This window comes from Brachycentrus maculatus, unplaced genomic scaffold (assembly GCF_059751285.1).
Source record: "Brachycentrus maculatus isolate JH-2025_06_01 unplaced genomic scaffold, ASM5975128v1 h1tg000049l, whole genome shotgun sequence".
Taxonomy (NCBI): Eukaryota; Metazoa; Arthropoda; class Insecta; order Trichoptera; family Brachycentridae; genus Brachycentrus; species Brachycentrus maculatus.
Window position 1 is genome coordinate 1,471,611 of NW_028280803.1, and position 18,361 is coordinate 1,489,971.

The 18,361-nt window shown below is 33.2% G+C and overlaps 1 protein-coding gene across 1 annotated transcript in view; it reads left to right on the plus strand.

Annotated features, from left to right (window-relative positions):
- The window catches only part of LOC148312178 (G1/S-specific cyclin-D2-like), a 34,661-nt gene extending 22,867 nt beyond the window's left edge, over positions 1 to 11,794 (plus strand). The window contains exon 4 of the mRNA XM_088277640.1: positions 11,505 to 11,794. Coding sequence (XP_088133766.1) covers positions 11,505 to 11,794 — 290 coding nt within the window. The remainder of the gene's footprint in view (positions 1 to 11,504) is intronic.
- The last annotated feature ends 6,567 nt before the right edge of the window (positions 11,795 to 18,361 follow it).

Consider the following 18,361-nt stretch of genomic DNA (forward strand, 5'->3'; position numbering starts at 1 on the left):
TATTCCACAATTTTCTTTAATTCACATTTGAAACTGTAACTGTGATTTTGCTTATCAATTTAACGAAATTTGATGAATTATTTATTGATTTGGGGTCAACTTTGTACAATAATATGATGAAGTATGAAAGTGAAGCACAGAGTTGGCAAAAAAGGAAGGATGAACGTACTGAATGCAGTCGAAATGCTATCTTTGATACGAATGTGCGGCAAAACGACTTATGATAGATGTTCGAATAGTAAAATAAGGAAAGAATGCAAGGCTAAGATAAGCATTATCGTTAATTTTTTTTAAATAAGTTTTGAAAGTTACTATATTCACATCATAAAACAAATTTATGAGGTGAATGTTGTCTCAAATAGGAGCAGAGGAAGACTGAGGAAAACTTGGCATGATCAAGTATTTCAAATACTTGGGGGTGGTCAGGTCAGAAGTTGGAATAATCGGCAGGTGTGTTTGTACGAGAAGTTGCATGTATCTGATAGAGGCAAAAATGTATTGGAGAATGAAGAATGACACATGAGTGGCGTGGCGTTCTATTTTCTCCACCTACCTCTGCAGAGAAGCGGCGTGACGGTTAGTTTGTTAGTTAATTTTTTTGGTAAATTTGGTCGTAATTGGTACAGTTCTACATGATCCAGAATTGGATCGATAGCTTAGTCCTGGGAAGTCCATACGAAGGAAACACCTTGCCAATATAAATTTACGTTTTGGCTATCCTGGTCGCTTATCGAGGTCCGATCTCAGAGCTGAACTGAACCGTGCAGCATTAGCATACATGATAATTAGCCGACCTCCACCCGGCTAGCTGCGGAGTCGTTTAACTGAAAATCAACCTGTTGTTTGTGAGGGAAGGCGGACGGCGGCCGAGGTGCGATGGAATCGCGCTCGGGGTATATTGACCCGCGGGTCGGCTCAAGGCATTTCTGCGCCCTTCTTATTTATTATTTACACCACCCACGTGACATTAAAAAAATCAAACAATTCCCAAAAAAAAAATTTGCTATCGCTTGTAAATATTATACATTTTTAGTTAAATTTTCTTTGCTTAAAATGAGATCCTCTATTAGAACGTTTCCTCCTTCGACTATTTATTTATTTATTTATTGAATAAACACAACTTTACTTACATGTACTGTTTATTTTCTCCTCTCTATAAGAGGCTTTCTTAGAGTGTTCGCTCTATATATTTTATTGGTTCTTGAATATAGACAACTTTAATTTGATCTACTGTTTATTTTATTTCGAGTACAAGCGTTATTGAGGTGTTTCCTCTCCTTTGAAAATATTTTTTTTGTGTCTCTTGGATAAAGACATCTTTAGTTTGATCTATTATTTATATATTTTCTCCTTTCCATAAGAGCATAATTATTTGAGCATTTCCTCTCATTTAAAAATATTTTTAGTGGTTCTTGAATAAAGACAACTTTAATTTGATGTATTGTTTATTTTCTTCTCTCTAAAACAGGCTTTATTAGGACGTTTACTTTCCGTTGAATATATTTTTGAGTGTTTTTTTTTTAAAACAGACAACTTTCGATTTGATATATTGTTTATTTTATCCTCTCTATAACAGGCTTCATTATATCGTCTGCTCTCCTTTGAAAATATATTTTTTAATGTTTCTCGGAATGAAAAACGTTAATTTGGTGTAATGTTTATTTTCTCTCCGACGTGCCACGTGTATCTGGCCATTCTTTATTGCAAACACATTTTCTTTAATTATTACGCCCTGCTCGTCCGGCCCTCCCGTCTTGAGGGTGTATCGCCCTTTCCTATTCGCGCCCCATTCTCCTTACCGCTACCGTTTTCTTTGTGTGTCGTCAGTTGGACTCGACTTATCCGTTTGGCCAACTGTCCCCGTGACTTGGCCACCATGTACCTATCTACCTATCTACCTATCTACCCATCTACCCATCTACCTATCTACCTATTCAGCACGTACTTGTGACGTAGGTAGGTCGCGCCTAATTACAGAACTGCCCGACTCTTGTCACACACGATCGTTTTCGATAATGACTGGCATTATCGGGTTTGTCTCGGGGAAAAGCCACCTTGTGATGTCCTCGACATTGTAAGAATGACGCATTTTTAATGAAACTAGTCGCGTTTAGATACCGAGGTCGGTCAAGGGGTTCATCGGACCGGTGAGATATTCGTTAGAAAACCGTGAACTCTTCCGTTTTTTAGATCTCAACGTAGATGAGGAAGAATACGGAAGTCTGGGTATTTACAGGGCTCACGACCCCCCATAGGCTGGTATGTGATCACTTTATACACGTCTAAAATTCACCATTCTACCACGAGTGACAACCACGCTACTCACTTTTTTTCCATATTCTAAACGTCATTTTCCATATTTTTCTAAACGTCATTTTCCATATTTTTATAAACGTAATTTTTCATATTCATCCATGTAGCTTTGTAAAAAATGAAAAATGGAGAAACCCAGATTTGCGAACAAGGATTTGGACACACTCGAAATGTTGCGTGAACTCTTCAATCGTCATCGATCCCGAATCGACTGATCTCGCGGTCATCGGCATTTAACGTTTGAAACTCATTTTATCGCCCATATTCTTATGTCGGTATCGTCTTACGGTCGAATCCTATTCCGTGCTCAGACTGTATATGCGCGTTGAATATTAATGGATTATTCTTAGCATTTTGCTTTTTAGTCTTTAAGACAAGGTGAAAAGATTAAAAAAATTAAGATGTACATGTTTGATTTGTCAGCGGTAGTACAATGAAAGTAACGGTAATCTCATCTGTTTTTATTTGATTTTAATGGTCAAATAACGAATACCACCCCTTCAAACTACTTAAAAAACACTTTTCCACTTTTTATTTTATTTGACTTTTTATAATGTATTTAAATTAGAATATACCTACTTATTTTAAAGTTTTTGTATAATAAAGTTTATATAAAATTCTAATTAAAACTCTTACTATAATATATATGTAATTACATAATAATACATACACTACTTAAATTCATTCTATTAAAATTTATTTTGTCAGAAAAATTATATAAAATCATGATTTTCAACCCTTGCCAGATTTTCAACCAACCAGTGCGATTATGTGGGTAACGGCAAAGCCCGATCACTTTTCAAATAAACGGAATGTGGATAAAACTATATACATAGTTGTTTTTTTATTATACGAGTATTTTACTTAAAATATAAAAAAAAACATTAATAAAAAATGTGTTTTTATTATTTACAAAAATACTTCAATTTTATACTATTTCTGTGGGCCTAAGCGGCTCATTATTAAAAATAGGTATCGAATTGTGGTAGAGTGGGTTTGAACCCATGAAGTCTGACTCGAGAGCCCGCGACACTACACACACGACCACAACCCGACACAAATGTACCAACTTTCAATTTTCAATAACGATTGTATGCCACTAATTTCAACAATGACCGCACACTAGAGAACCCGTTCGGAAATTTTGGTGCCATTAGTTCTTGTTGATATACGGTCCCCGTTTTTTTGTCGTTGATAAGAGCTAAAAAAGGAGCCGGGCATTGGACTCGCCACTCGCCCCGTACAAAGGCTTCCTCCCAAGGCACGCCGAGGCATAATGACGTAGGGCAGGTGACGGCGACAGCTGCACCCCCGCCCCCCGCCCCCACACACACCCTCCCGGCAACATTTTATAGCAATTGTCTTGAGGAATCGACTGAGACACCCCGCGGGCCTACCCGATTCACCACACTAAATGCGATAGTTTTATAAATATTTATACTGCCGCGCGATCGATCATTTTTTGAGTCGACGATAAAAATATTGATGTTTATTAACTATTTGTTCCAAATCACATCAAATTAACAATAATATGTTAAAATATAGGTCAAAATATTACAGGTCATTGTATATTAACTAACTAACCACCACGTCGCTTCCCCGTAGGGGTGCTGAGAGAATAGAACGCCACACCAGTCTGTTTTTGCAAACAATCTGCGACTTTTCCACGTTCATTGATCTCCTCATACGTACCCGTTGATTATTCTATTAGTTTTTTTTTATATGTATTGAATTTTTTTATGTGTATTGTGTTTTATTTATGTGTATATATTTTTATATTTTATTAAAACTTCTTACCTTTCAATAACTCTTTTCTTTTCCAAACCACATATTTATTTCGAAGAAAAACGTATTTTTCCAACACAAAAATGGTATTTCAATAAAAAAAAACTATTACGCTAAATGTCATCTGGGCTTCCTTACGTTTCGATAACTCTTTTCTTTTCAAAACTTCATATTTATTTCGATGAAAAACTTTTTTTTCATTAAAAAAGGCGTTTTAAGCAAAAAATTCAATTACGTTAAATGTTACCTGGGTGTAAAGAAAATTTAGTTGCCATCGATTATCCCGCCTTGAGAAACGATAGATAGAGCTTTCGCAGTTTTCTTATTTCCATATTATCAAATTGTTTTGCTATCGAGTTGTAATTTTTGTCTGATCTAACTTGGTCCAACACAGCCGCCTTTAGCCTAAAAATCCTTTATTGTTGCCACGTTTTTATTATTATTTTTATATCTTTTTTTAAAGACCATGTGGCGCATAGGTCTAAACTAGGAACTTCCGAATCAAAAAGGTTCACCTAAAATGGCAGGTGTTGGATCACCTCGGGGTAGGATACATCTCTGTAAAAATGGAAAACGTGGAATGGTCTTTTTTTTACTAAAGGTGCTTTGGATATAAAACCCGTATCGGAATATCATCATATTAAAAGAACTACTGTTTATATTTTTCTAAATTGTCGCTTTTGATTGGTTGGTTCCAAACCTATGTATGGGACAAAAGCATGGAGTTGGCGAAAGAAGGATGAAAGCGATCCCTTTGATGAATGTGTGGCGAAACGACGTGTGATAGATGTTCGAATTCTCAGCTTTGCATTCTTTCCTTATTTCACCATTCGAACCTCTATTACACATGAGGAAGACCGAGTAAAACTTGGCGTGATCAAGTATTTCAAATACTTGAGAGTGGTCAGGTCAGAAGTCGGAATAATCGGCGGGTATGCATGAGGAGATGCTTGAATGTGGAAGAGGCGAATAATGTTTGCAAAGACCAAAGACAGAATGGTGTGGCGTTCGATTCTCTCTGTCTAGATCCTGAATGAATCGAAACACGTGTTACAATGGATTTTTAGAAATAGTAATATTTAACAAGTGAAGCTTTGATTAAACATGGAGAATATATTCGTTCGTTCGAACCCTTATCCGCACCCCAATGGTGCATAGGGCACTGCATCATATAAACGCAGTGTTATCTTGATCGTTGTTAATACACGAAGGAAAGGTGATCAGCCCTCCGCTTCAGGTACCAGTCCAAAGTAATATTTAATAAATATAAGAGTGAAAAAAATCACTTATATTTGTTAGACCCCCCTCTGGGAATCGAACCCGGGACCTCCAGAACGGTAGCCGAGCTTGCTGACCATTACACTACGGAGGCGGACAAAATTCTGGAGAATATAACACTCTGCTTATCATTTATCGTTCACTTTGTTTAATACATTATCAGGTCAAATGTAGACTACATTTGACCTGATGATGGAATGCTTATACCGAAACCCGTTAGGCATGAAGTAGTATTTTTAAGTTATTACACAAAGTTAACGATGAATGATAAGGAGAGTGCTATATTACCATATTACAAAGTTGGCAATGCTTTAAATATACAAAATATGGAGAATACCATATACTTATGTCGTTAATGTTGTTAGTCCACTTTTCTAAGATATGCATTAAGAACACATCGCTCACTCCTTTCAAGAACGTCATAAATCAAAAATCGTCAATTTTCAGTTGTGCATGTTTTCGGAATGCCCAGAAAATGTACTATATCCCAGCAAAAGCGGCATATTTTTAACTCAATATTTACCCGCTACATGGCAGAATGTGTTGTTTTTGCATTTTGAAGAAAAGGTATTGTTTAATTATCTTTCAAAAAAACTAAATATTTTTCAAATGGAGAAAAAACCTTCAGGTTTTACCTAAAAAGATCTGTTGCACAGTTAAAAATTCAATACGTGGCTAGATATTTATTTTCAATAAATTTCATTATATTTTAAAACTTTAAAAACGATTTCCTGAAAAATCAAGTTTTTTGATATATGACGTTGTTAAAAGGAGTGAGCGATATCCTTTATTTCTTCTGTCGTCTTTCATTTGATCAGATTCGTCTACGTCACAAACACACCCTCCACATCTTCTCTTATGGTGTTTTATTGATACATTGAAAGGAATATGTCCTACTTTGTTTCTGGGTAGCCGTGGCCATCCATCCGCCGGTCTGCTTCCTTTATCTGGAACGAGTCCGCTACATTCGTGTTGGAATAACGACACACATATCGCACTTCACACGGAGCCAAGCCGCGTCTCTTCGGCTATCAGATGTTTCGACCGATGAAAAAAATTAAACAGCTGTCGCTAACCAAACATTTGATTTTTGTGTGACGTGTTAGCGATGTCGCTCCATTTCTTTACAATACGCGACCATTCATTATCGTCGTATGCCCTTATTTTGTCCAAATACGTATGGAATACTTACAAATATGCGAGTAATTATTGGAACACTATGCGATGAGCTTTATTCTTTTATTTGACATAGAATTGGGCCCATGTTTTCATTGAAGAATTCGGTATTTAGACCAGCTATTCGTTAAACACCTTTGTCCTAGCATATTTCACATATCGCTCACTCCTTTCAAGAACGTCATAAATAAAAAAAACTTGATTTTTCAGGAGATCGTTTTTAAAGTTTAAAAATATAACACAATGTATTAAAAATAAATATCAAGCCACTTATTGAACTTTTTAGTGTGCAACAGATCTTTTTAGGTAAAACCTGAAGGTTTTTTTTTCATTTGAAAAATATTTTGTATATTTAAAAAAAAAATAATTAAACAATACCTTTTTTTCAAAATGAAAAAACAACACTTTCTGCCCTGTGGCGGGTAAATATTAAGTTAAAAATATGCCTCTTTTGCTGGGATATAGTACATTTTCTGGGAATTCAGAAACATGCACAACTAAAAATTGACGATTTTTGATTTATGACGTTCTTGAAAGGAGTGAGCGATATACAGTAGAACCTCTCATAATACTTGAAAGTGGTCAGGTTAGGAGTCGTAACAATCGGCGGGTATGTATGAGGAGATGCATGGACGCGGAAGAGGCGAAGAATGTTTGCAAAGACAGAGTGGTGTGGCGTTCTATTCTCTCTGCCTACCCCTGCGGGGTAGCGGCGTGATGGTTAGTTAGTTAGTCAGTTTTACCTCTCATAACGAGCATAATTCGTTCCAGAATCTTACTCGACAAGCGAAACACTCGTTAAGCGAAACACTTTTGTTTTGGCTGGCGCGGAAGTCCCGGCTCTAATGTCGTGAAAAAGGGACTTAACCTTTCTCTGTAACTCGTTATGCGAAATGTCGCCCGTTAAGGGAATAACTTTGTTGCATCTTTTTTGCTCGCTATGCGAATTACTCTTTATGAGAGGTTCCACTGTATTTCATTTTTAATTTAAGCTTTACTTGGTTAATACCATGTGAAATATAGTGGTGAAACTTCACTAGATTAACCAATAGATGTCTCTAGTGAAACTTCACTAGAGACATCTATTGGTGAAATGAAAAGAAGCTATTTATTGAGCAGAAATTCTTTTTTAACTCGTAAATGCCTAGACTTCCATATTCTTTTTCATCTTTGATGAGATGTCAAAAAATAATATGAAAAATAACTCCTGTAATTGGAGATAATCCAGATTTGCGAACAAGTATTTAGACACACTAAAAATGTTGTAATCCTTATTTGTGAATATCGTATTTAAGCCCTTCGAATATCGAGCTTGAGTCCTTCGAATATCGCACATGCCCTAAATTATCTTCAAATTACCGAAATCTGGATCTGCAGCGTGCCGCTCGGATTTTGGACCAATTTTTTTATCCGACACGAACAGATGTTTTAGAACCTGTATGGCTACCCACCTCTCGACACACCGCTCTACTACACGCGATGAATAACTCTTGTTTTATTGTTATGGCCGTTCGCCTAATAAAAATAATAACAATAAAACTTGCGGACTAAATGGCTGTATCAGAACCCTTTGTTGTTTTCGCATAAATTGGCGTTGGTGATAAGTTGAGATGGTTTAAAAAATTTTAGTGTGTCCAAATACTTATTCACAAATCTGAATTATCTCCAATGAGGAGTATTTTTTTTATTTTTTATTAAATATTTCGACACACTCAAAATGTTTAAATAAAACAATTGTTTAAATTATAAGCTCACAAAATTAAAAGGATATTTTCTAGCGTTTCTCGAGTATGTGAATATAATCCAGGATTCGGACCTCACATACAAATAAAAGAGGTTCTACTTAATAAAAAGCTTCTCTCATCTCACCATAGATGTCTCTAGTTAAATTATAATGAATTCAAGCGCTATGTTTCGAATTTGAACAATATATTTAGAAGTTACAAGAATTTGAGTAGTGTGGTTGTCAATCATTTGTAAAGTGATCACTTAAACCAGCGGTCGTAAGCCCACACTTCTATATTCTTCTTCATCTATGCTGAGATGTCATGAAATAAATTTGAGATGGTTTCGTCCGGCCACGTGGTTTATTCAGGTACTCGCTCTTAACGGTGCAAAAAAGCATTGCGAATACTGCGGCAGGTAAAAGTACGAGAGCAGATGTTATTTCATTACCAGTTCTTACACATGCGTCGATGTAGGGTGTTGGATATTATACGATGTCTCATCTTAGGGCTTGTCGGACTTGCAAACAATACGTTACCCTACGTAGCTTCTTCAAAACAATAACAAATATCGAAAAATAATAAATGTGCGTATTGAATTAATAACACTGGCCAACAATGATTTTGAAACTGAAATTTTGATGACTGATTTGGATTTAGTTAATCGTTCTTATTCAAATTCTATATGGTGACAAGCTTGTATCACGTCAAGTTTTGATGTTACAGTCATATTATTGTTTGTATGGACCCCATACGTTGAAACCGTAATAGTGGTTGATATCTAGACATGCTTTAGTCTAAGGTCTAAGGGATTACAAAAAAGTATCGATAATTATGTAGTAACAGTATAAATATATTAACTTATGAATATTGAATACGATAGCATTATATGTTTAAATATATTTATACACAAATAATAAGATAAACTTTAGTCAATATCAGAATTAAAAATATCCATAACTAAAAAATCTGACGTCCTACATTTTTTATGCTTACGTTTTTGAATTCAACAATTTTTTTTTACATCTCATCAAAGATGAAAAAGAATATGGAAGTCTGGGCATTTACGGGGCTGACGACCGTCATAGGCTGGTTTAAGTGATCACTTTATACACGTGTAACATTCACAAATTCTACCCATTATTGACAACCACACTACTCAAATTCTTGTAAGTTCTATATATATGAACCAATTCAGAAACATTGTTATTGAATCACTAGAACTTCACTAGAAACTCTTATATCAGTATGTGAGGTCCGAATCCTGGATTATAATCACATACATGAGAATCGCCAGAAAATATCGCTTTCATTTTTTATTATTTCAGCTTATAATTTGACCTGATAATTTATTTACAACATTTTGAGCAAGATGTTGTAATATTTTTTCCGCGTATAGGTTTTTTGACCCCTCAGAAGTGTAGTAGCTAAATTTATCAGCATTATTATGATTAATATAACATAGTGTAGTAGGTATCTAATATCGCGGAGTCGGTGGAGGCCTGCGCGGGTGCATTCGGTCGCCTACGAGTCATTAATCCGGCCAAGGTAGCAGACGCAAGGTGCATCGCTGGCCACCTGTCTCGGCCAGCATCTGTACCCGCCCGAGCACCTGATGGTAGATACATCTCAAAAACAAAAGGTGCAATGCGGAGGTCATACAGCGTGTTCCGAGGATTGGTGGACCACTTACAACTTAGTATTAAGCAAGTTCTTGCAAGTAATACAGAGGTCACAATATGTTTCGAGGATTGGACCACTCGCAACTTTATATTTAGCAAGTTCATAAAAGCAATACAGAGGTCACAATGTGTTCCGAAAATTGGACCACTTATAACTTAGTATTTAGCAAGTCTGCTTACACTGCCATTGCATTTTGTACGTAAGGCTGTTAACCCTTTCCTACATTAAACCCTCATATGAGGTTTTAAAAATAGCCAGAAAATTCCAAAAAAATAGTTTTTAAAAAATGTCCATGCAGCACTTTATTTTTTTATAAATTTAGGTAATATTGGACGTAATCGATTTTTTTTGTATAAAACACCGTTTTTGTATTGAAAAAGATTTTCTTCGTAATAATATATGGTTTTGAAAAGAAAACAGTTTTTGAAAGGTTAGGAGTTAAAAAAAATATTTATATATATATATTAAATATATAATTTAAAAATATTTAAATATATAATTTATATATATATTTATATATAAATATATATATACATATATATATATATATATATATATATATATATATATATATATATATATATATATATATATATATATATATATATATATATATATATATATATATATATATATATATATATATATATATATATATATATATATATATATATATATATATATATATATATATATATATATATATATATATATATATATATATATATATATATATATATATATATATATATATATATATATATATATATATATATATATATATATATATATATATATATATATATATATATATATATATATATATATATATATATATATATATATATATATATATATATATATATATATATATATATATATATATATATATATATTTTATTTTTTATTTTTAATAGATGTATATTCTAAAAAAATCTTTGTATTTTAGATTTATTGTATTCTACCAGTACCCTTTATTATAACATAAAATAAATTGTATATGTAGCCACACATGCATACTAGCGCGGCCGGTCACGTTCTGAATTTCATCGTTTGTGTATGTGTATTTATACTTATGTGTTTTTTGCCATCCCATAGCATACCCAGATCTGATACAGAACCCTCCAGGCTTCCTGACAGGCCTTCTTTTGCTACGTTGCGAAATTTATTAAAAATAAGAAACAAAATTGTATCCCAATTTTACTGTGAATTTACATTAAAAAGCTTTATATAAACATTACTATGTATAAAGCTTTTAAATGTAAATATATTTTTTTCTTTATTTTTAATTGTTTTGCATTACATGACATACATTCAAATACAAAAAAAATATTAATAAAATATAAATATAAACACAAAAAAAAATCCCATAAAGACATGGTCTGTGTGTGGGTATACAATATAATTAAGTCATAGTAAAGGGTATAAGGGTATAGGTTTTATAAGTAGAACTAGAAAAATAGTATATAAAATACAAAAAAGACTTGACTATCAGATAACAAAAAATATTATTTTATATTTACGTTTTATTCATCCTTGTTGCAGACACGGAGTTCATGTACGCGCCGCCCTCGCTGACCGCCACGGCCTGCCTGGTGGCGGCGGCGCGCGGGCTGGGCGCGGGCGTGGCGGGCGCCCCGGGCGCGCGCGCGCCGGACGCGCTGGCCGCCGCGTGCGCGCTCAGCGGCGCCAGCGCGCCGGCCGCCGAGCGCGCCGTGCAGTGCGTGGAGCGCCTGGTGGCGCGCGAGACGGCGCCCCCCAAGAGCGCCTACCGCCCGGGCTCGCCCGCCGACCCGCCCGGCACGCCCACGGACGTGCAGGACGTGCTCTTCTAACCTGACTTAGTGATCTCTCCACGTCTATTTATCTTATGGTAGGGACCGACCGGAGCCATTTGTATTGTCAGTACAGCGAGCCGAGCGCTCCATCCATAGTCGGAGCGCTCGCCACGAGCGACTTTATTATGAAATGCTCCGGTCAGTCCCCACCATTTTAGTTATGTATACAGTGCTTGAATAACAATTACATTAAAAATATATCGCTCACTCCCTTTAAGTCAAATCAAAATAAAATTTAAATCAAAAATTGTCAATTTTCTGTTGTGCGTGTTTCTGGAATGCCCAGAAAACGTACTATATCCCAGCGAAAGAGGCATATTTTTAACTTAATATTTACCCGCTACAGGGCAGAAAGTGGCGTTTTTGCATTTTGAAGAAAAGGTATTGTTATATTTTTCAAATGGAGAAAAAACATTGAGGTTTTACCTAAAAACATCTGTTGCACAGTAAAAAGTTCAATAAGTGGCTTGATATTTATTTTTAATACATATCATTATATTTTTAAACTTTAAAAACCATCTCCTGAAAAATCAAGTTTTTTGATATATGACGTTGTTGAAAGGAGTGAGCGATATATTAGCTGTCAATATCATGTTGATGCTGGCAAAAAATACTTCTCTCGGATACTTTCAACCATTGCCTTCTATGTTTTGTGTTTTAAAAAATCATTTTTGACTTAGTGGTATGGTAATATAATACTCTCCTTATCATTCAGTGTTCACTTTATGTAATACCATGTAGTAATACACAAGCCACAAGTATATTTGGCAACGTCACATTAGCTATTCTTAGTAAACTTGTTTTCATTTTTTTATTTATTTTTAAAGGAAAGATAATATTCACATTATTCTTATTGAATATACAAAAATATTTCAATATCACACTATTTTATTAAAAATAAACCCAGAAACTTTATTCAGAGCCCGCAACACTAACCAGGCGACTATCGGCCTAGTTTTTTTGCATCAATAGTAAATTAAATTCTGATATTACAGTGTATTTTTGTAGAATTTAATGTTTGGCATTAAGGAAGCTAAAACTCATAGTAATTTGGTTTTTAAAAAATGTTTATTTTAAAAATAAATTAGCATCTCACCTTAAGCAGAGAATACTCAGGCAAATTGATCTTCTTTTGTTTTGTGGAACAATCAAAATACTAAAAATTCAATTCTTGCTATTATTAAATAGTTTATAGCTATCTACTTACTAACAAAGATTGTGGCGGCTCATTATATTTATTACCTAGAAGGCATCGGATTAGCTTACTTAAAAATTCCATTTCATGACTTGTAAAATGGTTTTAGTTACTTTTTAATTCAAGATTTGCAAGTCCTAATTGTCGTTTGATTGTTATTGAAGCATTGGATACTGTTTTATTATGATTCACCCACCGTCGTAATTAAAGACTTACCAAAGCTCGATATAAGACTTTTATATTATGTTTAATTATGTTTCTGGTATTCCTGATTACTTTACACATGTAAATGTTACATTTAATCCATTAATATAAGACTTCTCATTTCATTCCGGCTAGTATCGTATAATAAAATACACGTATGTTTACTGTAACTTTTTTAGTATTGTATAACTTAATATACTTGATAATTTTTGTATATTTTATACATATTGTTAAGAAACGATACCTATCTGCTCTTACCAAAGTATCATTCCTTTTGTATGCCATTTCACTAATTTTTTCACTTCAACAGGCATCTGAGACTTTCTGGCCCTCAAATGTAGTATTTTCATTTTTTTAAATCATATACCGACTGTATGTTAACACATTATGTGCATCAAACACGGCTCCCGTGTTTATACAAATATTGCAGCTGCGTGTTGACGGGAGTTATGTTGAATAAAGATAAAGATTCGTATCCAGTTATGTGTGTTTTTAAAACACTAATGAATACACTGATTTACAATGTTTATATAGAAAGTACAATTTGATTTTGAACAAACTTATCGGTTTCCAATAATTTGCAAATTTTGACTTTATTTTAAACGCGTTGAACCTGTATTAACTAAAATGGTATACACAAGTGAATATTATAATACAAGTTAGTTGTCATATTTCGACTATTTTTAAGATTATTTATTGCTGTTGTCAGTTGTTATTGGAGTTCTATATATTTTGTTTGCACCAACAATATGTTAGAATTTGTCTTTGTTGGTTTCCTCGTGTGTAAGCACCACTCTCGGTGCCACAAATTAACGATAAGTTGTATTCTTACGAGGTTGTGAACTTACGAGTGAATTGTTACAAACTGTTGGTTATTACTAAGGATTAGGAAATGTCTGTAATTTGACATAAAATTAGTTTCAATTTTTAGAAAATATCTAATGTTAAGTAGACCTAAATTTGTATTTTATTCGCTAGTTTATTCGAGTTAAACTAATTTTTATTTTGAATCTTTTTGTTGTGAACAAAGCCTTTTCAATAGTGAATTTTTTTTAAATATATCAAATAGGACGTTTTGAAAGTGTGGCAGCAAAAGGTTAATTTTACTAAGCATAATTCCTACCCTAATACGATCTCAAAGCGTAAACTATTTATCATGAATATGTCTATTGTACACATGAAAAATACAATATAGTATTATTATTTTTAAATATAATGGAAAAATAAATCAATTTGATAACTCAATATAAATAATGTTTTGTATTTCATTTATGTTGGATCAATATCACACCTTTGCAGTAGTATGTTTTATAGAAATATATTCTTAGTACCTAAATGCAACAATGCAACTTTTTAAACACTTTTTGTCCACACTAGGGTTGTGAATAATGAATACATGACATTATTTAAATATGTAAATATAATATATTATAGTAATATTGTAATTTTACCGTGTTGATCTGTCTCTAAATACTTGAAAACTGTAACGAGGAGCCAGGAAAATGTAACCCTCTATGTTTATCGACCAAAATTGTCCTAAATAAACAAATGAGTTGGTTTTCTTTTCAATTTCACATTTCCAACAATGTACATAATTATCTATTTAAATTGTATAATACAAAACATTCCCTTAAAAAAAAAAACAAACGGAAAAATAATTAAGGTACATAACAGTTTCTTTAAATTTCGTATTCTAGATTTTTTATAGCTAAATAAACCTATGTTATATGTATAACTGATACTTATTGTAATTTAATTATTTAAGGCTATTTAAAATAGAAACTGGTTGTGCTTAGTTGTATAAATATGTATAAATTTAATATTCCCTTATTTTACTCAACACATTTGATCTCTTATTGAAAATTCTTAACTATTATTTTGTGTTGGGTTTTGACTTTAATATGTTTGTACTACTAAGTATCACCTGTGTGATTTTTCAATTAGCTAGAATGTTTTTTTGTAGTAATATTCTTATTTTTTTAAGGGTACCGACTAAAACAAATCCCGACTGGCTATTTTTAAAGAAGTATGTTAATTTGGATTAAAGAGAGTTCTTCATTTTAAATTTGTGTTCCGAGTGAAATATATCGTGAAAGTTCTCAATTTAAATTTGGTTCCTCCGGGTGAAGATGTTATGAAAGCTCTTCATTAGAATTTTACTCATCCGAGTGAAATGCGTGATAAAATTCTTATTTTAATTTTTTTCTCCGAGCAAATTGAACCTTGAATTGCTTTTTGTTGCTCCGAGTGAAATATTTTATTAGAATTCTTCATTTTTATTTAAACATATATTTCTGTAAGTATAATATGATCATATACATTAAACTTAGGTCATTCGCTAGATCCAAATAATTTGTAAAAATAATATTTTCACTTTTGAAATTATGTCTCGCTATAGTTTTCTAGTCTACTAAGATTATAAGCATTTATAATCTTGGAACATTTAAGACTTAATAGCAATCTTTAACCGTAAACATTTTAATTTAATACTTTCTTTTTATATATTGAATATGTGACTATTTTCATATGAAAACTTTTTTTTTTAAATAAGCTTTTTAAATATTATTGCCAAACTTCCAATCATGTTGTGAACCCAATGACACAAAGGAAGATTTTTAGTTAATATCCATTTTTATAAGTTCTTTAAATAAATATTTACTACCACCTCGAAGAATACTTATCTGAATATTTCTTTAGCATGTTTAAACGGAAAACTTACCTAAAATAATAAACAAAAACTATTCACAATATTTTTCATGTGTCCCAATCTTTGTTCATAAATTTGGGTTTCTCCACTTATGAGTTATTTATATTGACATTTCAACATAAAAGAAGATGTCTCCTAGTGTGTAAAATGATTCGGGAACAATCTTACCCACATGAGGGTCTCTGCCAAAGAAAAAAAAACTTACTCAACTCAACCGTAGATGCTGCCGAGAACTCACATGCGAATGAATGCGTCAACTATATGATATATATGCAAATTACGAAATTTTTTAAAAACTCAATCTTGGGTAGAATGGTGAATGTTGCACATGTATAAAGTGATAATTAAAACCAGCCTATAACAGGCCGTAAGCCATGTAAATACCCAGACTGGTTATATTCTTCTTCATCTATGTTGAGATGTCAATAAAAATATATTGTTCACTGACTTTGCACTAGTTTATGTGCCTTATAATAATTGCATTTGAAATGTGCCTTAAATGCTGTAATTTATAATTTAAAGTGATTGCCATATTTTGTAAAATTCTACTTTATTGTGTCAGCAATAAAATGTACAAATAAATAAGTTAAAATAAAATAAATACCTACCAAGAAACATTTTTTTAATTATTAAAAATTAAACACTGTTATTTTCCCACATTTTGTTCCCACTGACTCACTAATAAAATATTTTTGGGTAATTTTACACATAAATAGCTGAATGCACAAAGCATTTCTCATATAACACACATCCTGTATACAATCTCTAGGCATCAGTTACTTAAATTGTAATTGAAAACACTTGTTTTTTTCCACTTCAGTTATATTTATTTTAACGACTTGTTTCGGAAGCTACAGATGCTTCCATCTTCATGTCTGAATATAAACTTATATTATATTAGTTTATATTCAGACCCGAAGATGGAAGCATCTGTAATTTCCGAAACTAGTTGTTAAAATAAATGTAACTCAACTGTTAAAAAACAAGTGTTTTCAGTTAAAATTTCATTCAAAAAAGTGAATGCCGAAACAATAAATAAAATATCAATTACATACATAAGTTGATAATTCAACTATGTACCGGAGATAGCTTAGACGTTATTTCTTTTTAGTAATAAACAAATGTTCATTAATCTTCTTCATCATTAACTTCCTGACGATACTGACTGTCAAACGGTTTCAATATTCCGTTACAAATGAATGTCCAGAAGTAAAGGTAAATTTATCTACACTACGTAGTTACTGCCAGGGACTACATATGCATAAGAGATCATGGCTCTTACAAAAAGAAATGTAGAAAAGCTCAAATGCACACAGCGATCCATGGAATGATTTATGTTTGGGCATATGTAAGCCTAAGTAACAGAATAAGAAATGAGGAAATTAGGAGCAGAACCAGAATAGCGGATATCATGGATTGCGTAGCAAAACTGAAGTGGCAACGGGCAGGACATGTTGCGAGACAAGACCTCACAAGATGGATCCCTAAAATTTTATGATGGAGACCTTGGGAGAACAAGAGAGGTGTTGTAAGAACTAAAAAAAGATTGTCCAACGACATAGCCGCTGTGGGGGCTAAAAATTGGCTGCGAGCAGCAACCGACTGAAAGAAATGGAAGGATGCGGAAGAGGCCAAATCCAGTAATCGAAGATAGAAGGCTGATAAAAAAAAGACTTTAAATGTAATTCCATCCCCCTGCAGTGGAGGTCAAAACATTATCTACGACAATTACAGTCAATGACACTAACAAAATGATATTTTAACTATTTTAATGCCGAACAGTGCAATCACATACATAGTTCTTGTAGATAGTTCTATCAAACTTGTATGGCACTAAAATGTTTAAATTATCAATAATTTTCAATCATCAAAACAGAAAAATGAATACTTTACGAATGAATTTATAAGATGTGCGAATATTTAAAAGATGTGCGAATAGTGAAATAAGGAAAGAATGCAAAGCTGAGATAAGCATTTTCGATAAAATTAAGAAAGGTGTCTTGAGATGGTTTGGACATGTAGAACGAATGAGTGAGGAAAGAACGGTAAAACAAATTTATGAGGCGAATGTTAGCGGGAAAAGAAGCAGAGGAAGACCGAGAAAAACATGGCACGATCAGGTATGCCAAATACTTGAAAGTGGTCAGGTTAGGAGTCGTAACAATCGGCGGGTATGTATGAGGAGATGCATGAACGTGGAAGAGGCGAAGAATGTTTGCAAGGACAGAGTGGTGTGGCGCTCTATTCTCTCTGCCTACCCCTGCGGGGAAGCGGCGTGATGGTTAGTTAGTTAGTTAGTTAGTTGAATTTATATTTATCTTGATATATTACTCTCAGGAGCTAAATATATAACTGATTAATTACAACGTTATAAAATATTTATAAGCGACATTTTTTACTTATGTGATTGCGTATAATGCTAGATTTAGCTCCTGATAGTAATATATCAAGATAAATT